Raw genomic sequence first — 12,799 nt, 5'->3', positions numbered from 1 at the left:
CTTACCCCACTGTATAAATAACACCAGTTCTGTTATCAATTTGAAAAATATATTCTGTTTGGTTTGAAAGTGAATACATAATTTTAGCATTTATACCCATATCAACATCGTATGCTTTGACAGACAAAATTTTGGTACCAACAGGAGAATCTTCTAATACAACTGATTCATATTTGTTTTGTTCAAAACTAGGATTATTGTCATTTTCATCTTCAACAAGTATAGTAATATTACAATACCCCATAGATGTACTTCCATGATTTTGAGCAGTAATAGTAAGTTGGTACTTTGATTGAACTTCTCTATCAAGTGTTTTTGCTGTTAACTCGCCAGTTTTTGAATCTAAATGAAATTTATTTGCTCCATTTCCACCAGTTATGCTATAAATTATTTGACTATTGGTTCCCATGTCTGGATCAACAGCGGCCACTGTGTGAATAATTGCTGGTTCATGATTTTCAGGTACCATCAATGAAAGACACGATTCATGTTTAAACTTTGGAATATGATCATTAACATCTAAAACTCCTACTTCCAGTGTTACTACATCAGTTACCATTTTTACTTTATCAGTTGCATAAATAGGAAAAGTATAATGAGATTTTTGCTCTCGATCTAAATGATTCTTAAGAGTTACTATGCCAAGGTCTTCATCTATTTGGAAACAGTTTTCAGCTATGCCTTCAGGTATGCTGTATAGTATTTCTAAAATAAAATTATAAAATTTCATAATAAAAACAAATTATTTATTATTAATTAAAGAACAATTAGAAAAAGAAATTATACACGCACAGGGTGATAAATTTACCATAAACCACTCAAATACTCACAAAATAAGTACAAAATCGGGAAAACATTTTTTGTTTCATATATTTCTTGATTTATTAGCTATACATTACTTTTTAGAATTACCCCTTATAACTTAATAGAGTATTAACTTAATTATTTAAAATTTCAACATACATATTTAACTAGCTTATAAAATAGATAATGATGTAATTGAAAAAAAGTTCGATAACAACTTTTGAACCAGTAATTCAAAAGTTATTAACAATTTAAAATAATGATAGGAGGTGATAAATGGGCGCTGCCATTTTGATTATTAGTCATTTTCTGATCATACTTAATTTTAATTTAAAGGATAATTTTAAAAACTAATTATTAGCTGATAAATTAAGAAACATACGTAACTAAAAAAAAGCAAAATTTATAAATTCAAGCGATTGACTATTTATTTATACAATAGTCAACATAATTGTATTTATTTTTAGAGTAATCGAGTGGTTTATGATAAACCGATTATCCTATATATATATATCAATACTTACTGTTGTTGGTAGAACTAGCAGATACTTTGGCCACAAAATTATCTATAGGAGCGTCTTCTGAAATATTTGCATTGTAATATTTGTGAGCAAATTGAATAGTTTGATCGCTATTGGATGTAAAAGAAACGTCTAACACTAAGTATGAGTATCTTGCTGGTGTACCTCTATCAGCTACTGATATGTTCAATGTATGATCCATATAATCAGGTGACCTAGCCAATACTAACACGCCCGAATTATACCCTATGTTGAACACCCCCTTTTCATTTCCCGAACTTATAGTGTATATTAATTGACCGTTGTCTTTGGAATCGTAATCAACAGCAATCACACGACATAACTGATTACCAGGTCGGGTTGATGAATCAACATATAGTTTTTTAAACATAGGTGAAACAATATTTGGACTATTGTCATTAATGTCTTGAACAATTATTCTGGCTGTCAAGTCAGTATACAATCTTTCTGAAACGTTTAAAGCTTGATCTGTTGCGCGGATAACTAAAATATATTCACTGATAGATTCAAAATCTAGTTGGTCCATTAGAGTTAACATTCCTGTAAAAGGATCTAACGAAAACACTTCAACAGGCCATTGCTGGGTAATTGAATATCGAATCTCAGAGTTAGCCTCTGTGTCAGCATCAGTAGCAGTGAAGTTATAAACAATGGATCCAACCACAGAGTCTTCGGGTATGGTAAGTGTTATTGGATCTGCCGGCCATTTTGGCGCATTATCATTGACATCTAAAATTTCCACCCTCACCGAAACTGAACTGCTTTGAGGGTTTGTACTGGTGCCAGTGTCAAGTGCATTTACTTCCATTTCATAAATAGATTTTATTTCTCTATCAACTCTTCCAGCTATAATTAAAGCGCCCGTACTTCTATCTAAATCAAACACATGTTGACTTACATCAGAATGCCTTAGCGTGTACTTGACCTGACCACGGCCAGCTGAAGCAGCACCAACTCCTTCTGAGCAAGCTATGCGGCCTGCTGTACTACCAATGACAGAGTCTTCTTTAACCTAAAAAAAATCCAAGTTCGTATGATTTATTAATATTAATTAACACAAAATAGATTATAGCGATCATTTATGCATATTACATAATAATTTATTTACTATTAACTTCAACTTCCAATAATTTTTTTCATATCGAAAATTAATTTCATTTTAAATCAATTAATTATACAGATTTATTAATAATTATACTTGTTCAATGAACAAATTTAATAGGTCAACCACGTTTATCGTTGTAATAATTCGCATGAAAGTTATGCTACAAACGTTGGTCACGTGCTACAGAATTAAATAGAAGAAATTTTTATTAAGAATAAATCGATGGATTTACGAAGGTAATCGATGACCAGTTATCAGTAAAGATAGGAGGCATAACGTGAGATAATGACGATTAGCTATATTTTCTGTTCGAGATTTTCAGAAACTCAGAATGTATAGACTGTAATCACTTAATTAAATCGATCTAATTTAATAACGTAAATCTTGCGAAGAATTATTTATATATGCAAGCATTGTTTGTGACTAATTATATATCTGATTTAATTCAACTGAAAAAAATTATTCACGAAAAATGTATAAAGGAAAGTTGTATTGTTTTAAATTAAACCACGACTGAAAATTGACACTTATTAGAATGAAAAAGACAAACCAATAAACAAACTTGTACATCGTGTGTAAGTAAAATACAAAATCTTGGCTGTTATTCTTTTTTCAGGTAAATAATTTATATTTTATTTACATAACAAAATTAAAAATTTTGAAATGTATCTTATAAATAAGTAAAAAAATCAAATGGACAAAAAGTGAATTCATTAGACTCAAACACAAAGTCAATAATATGTACCCTGTTTCAGTTGAATTACATAAGCGTTATTCTTTATTTCAATATAGTCGGTGTTTGCTATTCTCGGCTGTATAAACCAGTTATAATTTTTCAACTAAATACATTTTATTTAACTTTCATTAGAATTTTCTCGTTTTTAGTCACCTTTATTTTAATTATAATTTTTGAAAAAATTACCCAGGTGTAATATAATGACAATCTCAAAAGTTTTGAATATCTTAGAATACTTTGCTTACAAAACTGTAGAGAATGACACAATTAGTATCGGGACTACTATCTCTGCATGTCGTCCATTGTTTATTTATATCCTCGAAATAATCTAATTTATTTTTAACCAACGAGTTTACGTAGAATGTAATAACAACAATAAGCTGCATTTTATTTTCAGTAGAAAAAATTTTAAAATGCGATTCAGAGACATTTAAATTTATTACCCGATGAAAAATTAGTCCACAAAAGCGTTCCAGCAACTGGTTATACGGGGGAGTTCTATTCAGTCTGACCGAAGATTACTAAATTTTGTCTGGGAATTTATTTTATTTCATTCAAAGAGCTTAATAATAACAGAAATTCATTTTTATCATTAATTTACACCCAGAGAAAAACCTCGATCTATATAATAAATTCATTGTTCAATTTGATAAATATATCATTACTATTGAATCAATGATATATTTATCAATATGATATTTTTTTTTCTTGTCTTGAATAATAATTATTTATAAGAATAGTTATTTTGTTCGTATTAATAAAACATTATCATAAATCCTTGATAAAATTTCTCTTTCAATTTTGATTGAGGTTTTTCTTTGGGTGTAGTGTTTTACGGTTGATAGGAACGCAACGTTATTTTATTTACAAAAATTTACAAATGAACGCTTGGTAGAACACTTTAAAAAAGACTATAAATATATTATGGGTATTCTATGAAAGAAGGAAGATAATTACTTGGAATACAAGACTAGAGCTGGTGAAAGTAGGTCTGTTATCGTTCAGATCCAATACTTCAACCCTGAGCATCCTAATAGTTTGTTTTGGTGGATATCCATTATCTGTGGCAGCTACTGATAATCTGTACATGGACTTTTCTTCATGATCCAATGACACTTTAGTTCTTATGATTCCGCTAATACGGTCTATGAAAAATTCACCATTTCCATCGGAGTCGCGACCTATTTCAATCAATATTAATAATTATGTTACATTAATATAAAATAACAATATCGGTTGACAATTAATTGACACATTTTATGAAACAATCAACACCAAACATCAATATGGAAATAATAAATAGAAAATCTGTATGTTAGATATACAAGTATAATATCTTACCTTTAAGAATTGAATAGGTGATCGTAGCGTTACTACCTTGATCGGGATCTGTAGCTTTAATAGTAACTACTTCCACGCCAGGAGGCTGTTGTTCTCTTACGGCTACAACATCCTGCTGAGGATCTATGATGACGGGAGCGTTGTCGTTAACGTCCGTTACGGCCACCTTAACCTTCACACGTTTGCTACGGGCCCTGACTCCGCCGTCCTGGTCCTTGGCTTCAACAATTATTTCATGCAATGCTCGAGATTCCCGATCTAATGGTTCCTTAGTACTCAATTCACCTACATAATGACAAACACGGTTTTTTATTTAAAAATTATTTGAATAATATTTATAGTAATGTATTTGATCAAGTCACTGGATTAGAAACTTATACGGATTTGTTTGTGATAAACTTTCCATCACGATTAGGTTAACTCATTATTTGCGGTATTTTAAGGGGGAACGTTTGCTATTTTTTATCATGATTATTAAGTGATCTTATTGTTCATTTTTTTAACTTTCCACGAGCATTTTTCTTATATTTACATTTACTTAATTACTGATGTAAGGTTTATTGCGTAAATATTGGAACTTAAATATAACGCAAACACACCAATATTTATACAAGTGGTCGGGTTATAATACTTAGATAATAATAACAACAAAATCAACTCCATATAGAAAAAACACAAAGACGAGAGTGTTTATAAATGGCATTTTGGTGTTTGTTTGTGATCGGTATACACACATATTTAATGTCTACATATTTGTATGTATTAGTATATTTAAAAAAATACTAAAACTGAATAGGGGAATAATAGCTATGCAAGTCAGTGAAAGAATGCATGGTTTGCTTCGTGTCCTTTAAGACATAAAGTAAAAGCATTTAAAATCGCTTTGCATTAATTAAAAAAACAAAGCGACCTACCCAAGTACACACAATATCGCCAGTTTTGTGGGTTACATATAATACAGGATTAATATTTCGTATGTTTTTAATGATCGATGCAATCAGATGTTGGTTGGTTGGTCAACGGTAATGAGTAAAAAAATAAACTGCAGTGGACAATCGTCTTATAGAATAACGCGTTTTAGTTGTGTTCTCTGCTACGAGCGTAGGCAGCCGTTTAATTAACATCCAAGCACGAGGAGCCCACGAGAAGTGAAAGAAGGAGGAGATGACGACGGCAATGATGATTTGGTCTTTCAGCATAACATAACACAAACCAATTTCAGATGGAACATTCATTGTTCGCGCTACGATTCAATATATTATTATTATGTACAAACGCGTATAATTAACATTTTCACTGTTTTTATAGCCTCCTGTTAAAATAATAACAATATAATATGTTTGTACCGGTATTTATTATATAAACTACACGATTGAAACTCGTATACATTCATAAGAACTCAATCATTTGGTAAACAAATTGAATAAACTTAGTGAACTGACACAAAACTTTCTAAAATAAGTTTTAATTTCAAAATTTTATTTAGTATGGACAGTAATAAACTTATATCAAATAGATAAAAACAAAGAGCTAAGTATAACAACTTCGTCTTATAATAAACACTTTAGTTTTATAAAAATACATTTAACAACAAATATAAAACATAGTAGAAAAACAAGACGATCATTACACGCGCCTAGTACGATAGAGATACGCGGAGCTGTTATTAATCGTTATGGTCACGAAACTTGATTGTAATATTATGATAATAAATAAAGTGTATTCACTAATAATGTAAATAAATTATATATTGTAAATGAATTCCATGTAGAAACACTACCGATTATACTGAAAATATGAACTCTCAAATTAATATTTAATTTTGTCTGAATTAAATCTTTCGAAACTGTGCCGTTTTAGTTTTTAATCAGCGAGTGATACTTATCGAGGTTGTGGGGGCGTATCTAACAGCTGTCTGTCAGGTTTTTTGATGTTTTGTCGGCTTTAATGACGACTTTTCTAACGCTATACGTTTTATATGAGTGAGTTTCGTGATCGCGATGCGTTTACTTTAACAACCTACCGAAATGTTTTTATTCATATTTTAAAAAATCGATTTTTTTTTTTTGTTGGTACTTGGATGTTCAAAATAAGAATAAACATCGACTATGCTACAAAGTTATTCACCAAAAATAGAGGTTCACCTATTATTTTTTTTATCTTGTACTGCTGTCGGCAATCGCGTGTAATAAGGAGCTGCTGGAGTAACTCGGATGTCTGGTAAAGAGCAGTCGGTACTCGGTAGGTCTTTATACGGGCCTCGGGGTGATCGAAAGACCTCAAGGACTCACAGATTGTTTTTCATTGGGATTTTTACCATCCGCCGCAGTTCAGTCCGGCTGCTGCGTTACACACTAAAATATTTAATTTTCGGTGAGATTTGGTCAGCTGTAAATCATTATAGACTCCGAGTGCTGTCTATGTAATACACTAAATCTAGTATCCACACCGAATATAATAACTATATTATAATATATTTTATTATAACACAGCGGGTACACTAGGCCCTCAATCTTGTAACATGCGAACCAAACACGCACAAAACTCGAGAAATAATAATAATACATATTATTGTTTTCATTTTTTCAGACAAAATAATGAAAAATTATATTGCTATTGTATGGTGACTTTTAACCTGCCATTTAGAAATACCATACGTTCAAACTAGTGAAACAACCCCTCCAACGAACTAATTTAGAGTTTTTTTCGATAATGATTAACATCATAGCATTAAAAAAAAAAAACGGAAAACAACAAGTTTTTGATGAAATGAAACACTTCTATCAAACAAAAAAATGTGTTATACTGATGCGTTGGTTATACGCTTCTATCCTTTTTGTGATCCGAGTTTTTAAGTTAGTTTTGCGCGTAAAAGTGGTAGCATTAGATTATGAAGGTATTAAATATACTTATTACTGAACACTGCCGCATGAAATAAAAAAAATTACTGGACATTGTATTTTATTCTTGAGTGCATTTGGAATATAGAAGGAACATTCTAAGTAGTCAAAGTAACCTGACAAATGATAAATAATAATAATAACGAAAAATGTAGGAATGGTTATAATATGACAAGTATTTCTATTCAGTTTGTTTATTCTCGTGTTAGGTGTCAATCAAATGCGAAGGTACATAAAAGCTTGGCTGGTTCTAAAGCGACTAGTCATTGAACGCACTAGAAAGAAAAACAGAACAAACGACAGACCTCTTGAACGCTCAGCGCCTTTTGCTTTGGCCCGGAAGCGTCGGGTACATGTACAATGGCCCATATTATGATCATCACGGTGCCTGTATCGTTAAAATATTTATTATTATAATGCATACACGTATTTTTATTAAGTACATTAGGCACTGAAAGAATTATAGCAGCAAAATACTACAATGTATTTGTATAAATGACGGTAATTATCAATTAATATAATAAACTATTATACACACGCGATATGAAACAAAAAACATCGTGTGTATACTCGCGTCTAAGCGGGTCCAGCCATGAGATGTATTGTATATTAAGAGGAATAACATCATACCAAGCGAATTAATTATAAACGTCAACTCTGTTCGGACAAAAGTAAGTTATCGAAGTAATTATGCCGTTCGTCGAACACGGCCGGAAGTGTCGTAACTTTATTTGGTCTAACAAATTAATCGCGTTGGGTGTGTAAAGTGCCGGCTGGATAAAAAAAACTTACAACAGCAGATATCAATGTCATCGGTGCGGTCATTGTATCCATAAGGCTAAAGTGTTTCATACAAAGAGTTAATCAAATTTCGTTTAAGTATTCAACCCACGCGTCAAATGTTTACAAATTTAGGCACAATTGATTTGTTAAAGAACCGACCTGACAGTTTTTAATTATTTCGTATGAAAACCCCCGCGTGTGATTATTTTAGCGTCACTCTAACTGTTTGTAATTATAACGCCGCATGAGACTTCAGAGTTGGTATTTTTTCTTTAGTATATTTCTTTTCTGAAATATGACAAAACATTACTGATCTAATCGCAAATATAATAGCCGTAAACTTTTTTTTTCGGCTACTAAACAGTCAACACGAGCAATAATCGATCAAGTTTTACTTAAGTACACAAGTTAGAAGAATTGTGTAATCATTTAATGTGTACGATGCGCTAACTAAGTTTCTATATATATATTTCCATGTCATAACGAACACTATGGGTTATTTTTCGATTGACAAGTGCTGTCTACGCGTGAATTGGAATTGACATATTATAATTACTCTTAACTCAAATGACTAATGGGTAGTTTATTATTAGATAAATCACAAATGACGTCAGTGAATATGAAAGTGGACCATGTCTGATTAAATATTACAGATCGATAGAATAGTGTCAATGACTTACCCGAGTACAGGTTGATGTTGAAACTCGAGTTGGCGGGTAAAAGCGAATACCGGATCAGCGCATTATCGCTGGCATCTCGGTCTGTGGCGAATACGGTTCCGAACACAGTGGCGATAGGCCGGTTTTCTTCAACGTGAAACTCATAGTGATCCCTGTCGAACTCGGGGTCGTTATCGTTGACGTCTGCGACGGTGATCACCACTATGACAGTAGCGGCAAGCGCGCTGGGAGATCCGTTGTCCGTTGCTACCACCGTCAGCTCGTACGTGTCGCGTGTTTCCCGATCCAGCGGAGCTTTGACGTACACCCATCCTGTGTTGGGATGTATGTCCAGAGTTTCGCCATCACCACTGGATACTTTGTACGAAATTCTGGCATTGTTTCCGCTATCGCCGTCCAGTGCAGTAACTTGAACAATCTGTAAAAACCATACATTTGTTAATTTATGTCAACGTTAAACAAGTCGTTGTTAGTTTCACAGCTCAATAGTTAAGTATATTTGCAAATATTAAGAATTATTGTCTGGTCTGTGTGATTCTAACACGATTATTCATGCCGAGACTTACGAATCTCAACGGTGGCGTTGAATGCAATGTAAAACGTCGTTCGACGACAGTCATAAATCAACAGCAACACCCGAACACTACAGGGTTTCGGTCGTGGGTAGATTACATTTTTTTTTTTTTTATGATAAAGAATTCATCGTCTCAGAATGGCGACGATTAAAACGAATTGAAAAATTTTATCATCGCTAAATAATTATACTATTGTCTTGACGATTTAGTTTAAACGTACTCACAATACTCGTAGGTATTATCATAGATAGGTGATTACTGAGTACATTCAACTTGTACCAATAAAAGCACACATACATTATAATAATAGTATGATTATGTGAATTATACGCGATGAGAACGATGACCGAGATGTTGATCTACTAGATCGTCAAGGTGGCCATGGAGGACCAACGCACGCGCTCTATGCTCCGGCGACAAACAACGGCATTCTCGTGCATGAACTCGACCCCGGGACCCACGGGGGGACCTAACGCGCACACCATCAATCACTGGTTCGGCTGGTGACGAGTAATAATTACTATCGGAACGCAGTTGTGCCAACAATGACGTATTGTTCGCGCCTCTGTTGGGGGCCTCGACACCCCCCTGCGCGCAAACCTCTACCCAAAATCATCAAAAGCGTTTTTTTATATAATACCCCCGAAGTGTTCAGCGTCTCTCATCTCCAGTGACGCTCTTATTATGCGAGACACAATTGTTTACGTGTAAGGGCTGACCGCGGGGCACGAAAATATTAAATGCGGTGCCCGCGAGAATCAAATCATTAACCCCTTCCAGTGCTTATTGTACACGTTCATAGATTATCTGTCGTTACATTGTGTTTATTATTGTTGTTGTTGTTACTATTGCTTCCCCGTGATAATATTATTAACTAGCCGCCGTTTATTGTTTAATTGGTTCCACAGAGGCAGCGTTTCTTTCGACCGATTTCTTGTCCGCTACATTCGATCATTACACTATTGGAATTGTCCTATCGGCAAAAACGTTTAAAAATTCTTTGACGAATGCGTCCGAGAAAAAAACGTGTTTGTTTAACTCAACAAAACGTCATTGCACTATCTGTAAAAACCCATTGTTATGGTCCACGATGTGTACAACTCACCAGGTTAATTAACAGTCGGATCGAATGAATATTCAATGTATTTGTTGGGGTCGCGAGTGGTGTCTTACCAATCCGTTATGCGAAAATGATCCAGGCACACGAGAACCACCGCAGAGGATCTACACGACTGACCGCCTCATCTCAGATTGATCATAGTCGTCGCTCACCCGTTTTTCCCTATCGCATTGCACACCGTTATTAATTAATGAGTTTCGTTCGTGACACACGACGTGGGAAACGAATACGGGTTCGATCGACCCACCGAAGCGTATGGTCATTGGCTTATTTTCTACTTAGCAAAGAGAATAAGAACATACAATATCAAACACAATTAAAACGCTTCGTCGCGACAAGTAATTAAAGCCGATTCTTGGAAAAAGTCAGCTAATTACTGATCATAATAAGTTTACCGTGTGAGAATGATTAAACGATATACTAATTCTATAATGACCTATAGAGTTCAAAACTGTATTAATGACCAGATTGTAGTTTTACATAGCCCCTGCGTTCAAAAACGTTTAATTTGGGCATAACTCAATCGGTCTGCATAATAACTAACCATAGTAATAATATTATTACTATGGTCGATAACAAGGTAACAGCATCGCTTAATGACAATTTGTTTAATTTGCCCACCTGAGAATTAACTGGCAACGACTCCAAGATTGTGGCGGCGTAATGCTGTCGCTCAAACACTGGCGGATTGTCGTTGATGTCTTGCACATCAATAAGCAGAGTCATATTGTCCGATAGTGAGGGTACACCTGAGTCTCTGGCTACCACGGTTACCGTCAACCTGTGTACCACCTCATAGTCTAAACCGTGGATCAGACTGATTGTACCACGGTTGTAATCCACCGTGAAGTAAGACGGTTCTTGAGTGGAAGTCACGATTTCGTAGTGTACTTTTCCATTAGCGCCAGAATCTGGATCGGAGGCATGTGCAGTGTATATGGCTGAACCGATGGCAACGTTTTCCGGTATGGCTATCCGCACAGAACTTGAATCGAATTTGGGAGGATTGTCATTAACATCTTCAACTATTACATTAACCTGAAAATATAACAAAAATGACGTGTAAATGAAACATAATAAATTTGACAAGGATATAATTGATTTTTTTTTTATGAATGCATTCAGAATAGCGTAAGATGTTTTTTGTTTTATCTTAATTTTTTTCAACTTTATGAGCCATGAGACTATAATGTTCAATTTAGTCATAGATTAGTTATTGAATGTATAAGCACTGTTGTACGATTCCAAATCATCGGTTGGGTTGTACACGCCGTGTGCTTAGACGTCGGAGGTTTCAAGTAAGATTCGTTTTATTGCCGACAATGCGTTTGAATATACTCTACTGAGATTTGCGCATTGACCATTAAATCAACACAAACTCATAAATTTCCCTCTAGCAGCACTGGGTCGATATTTAAACGATTTTACAACTGATCCGGAGCTCTAAGAGGGCACAGAGAAAAATACATACGAAATGGGTACTACTTACATAAGTACCAGGTATATGGGTAACAAAAGGTTATTACGATACATACTTGAGTGTGTGCGCCATAATGTTTGCTAGTCTCAGAATACGCTTTGACGTCAAGCAAGACTGTCTTGAACGATTCGTGGTCCAATGCTGCTGTAGTTTTGATAACGCCTTTTACGGGATCTATGCTAAAATATTCGTCGGCTTCTTCGGAATGTATTGCATACCTTACCGATTCAGAATCTTCTAAATCTAAAATGTCAAAAAAATAATTACAATCAAAACTCCCAAGAGAAATAATAACAATAAAAAGATTGAAAATGAAATAAAAGTCTACGGTTGAATTGTTTTTCTATATAAATTATATAAAATTATAACTAGCACGATTATCTAATATGGAAAATCATAAGTAAAAATATGTGACAAACGTAAAAATAAAGAATCATATGATATGTTTGGCAAAAAGAAAAAAACATCAACCGGTTATTCTACTGTGACATACAAATCAATCAATCAGATTGCTAGTTGTTACGGAAGTACGTGCAATTTATTATATTTGCAGAAGGATGGGAGTTAAATATTTAATTAAACAGCTGTTTAAAAACAAATAGAAAAAACGGTTGCCCTCTAGTAGCAATTTGCAAAAATATACTTTGTCAGAACGTCGTAAAAAAAAAAAAACGGCGGCGATTCTACATAAATCCAATACACATCATGCCATACGATTTATTGTGCATTTTTT

General features: G+C 33.8%; 1 protein-coding gene across 1 annotated transcript in view; it reads right to left on the bottom strand.

Moving 5' to 3' along the window:
- The window catches only part of LOC126905593 (protein dachsous), an 81,170-nt gene that overhangs the window by 5,960 nt on the left and 62,411 nt on the right, over positions 1 to 12,799 (bottom strand). Inside the window, exons 6-12 of the mRNA XM_050685450.1 lie at positions 12,122 to 12,309; positions 11,208 to 11,624; positions 8,892 to 9,309; positions 4,529 to 4,813; positions 4,145 to 4,368; positions 1,329 to 2,358; positions 6 to 705 (exon numbers count right to left, since the gene is read on the bottom strand). Of these exons, the coding sequence (XP_050541407.1) occupies positions 6 to 705; positions 1,329 to 2,358; positions 4,145 to 4,368; positions 4,529 to 4,813; positions 8,892 to 9,309; positions 11,208 to 11,624; positions 12,122 to 12,309 (3,262 nt within the window). The remainder of the gene's footprint in view (positions 1 to 5; positions 706 to 1,328; positions 2,359 to 4,144; positions 4,369 to 4,528; positions 4,814 to 8,891; positions 9,310 to 11,207; positions 11,625 to 12,121; positions 12,310 to 12,799) is intronic.

The sequence above is a fragment of the Daktulosphaira vitifoliae genome, unplaced genomic scaffold (assembly GCF_025091365.1).
Source record: "Daktulosphaira vitifoliae isolate Bord-2020 unplaced genomic scaffold, ASM2509136v1 Scaffold_4, whole genome shotgun sequence".
Lineage (NCBI taxonomy): Eukaryota > Metazoa > Arthropoda > Insecta > Hemiptera > Phylloxeridae > Daktulosphaira > Daktulosphaira vitifoliae.
The sequence above is the reverse complement of the archived record's forward strand: the minus strand, read 5'-3'. Positions and strand labels throughout refer to the sequence as shown.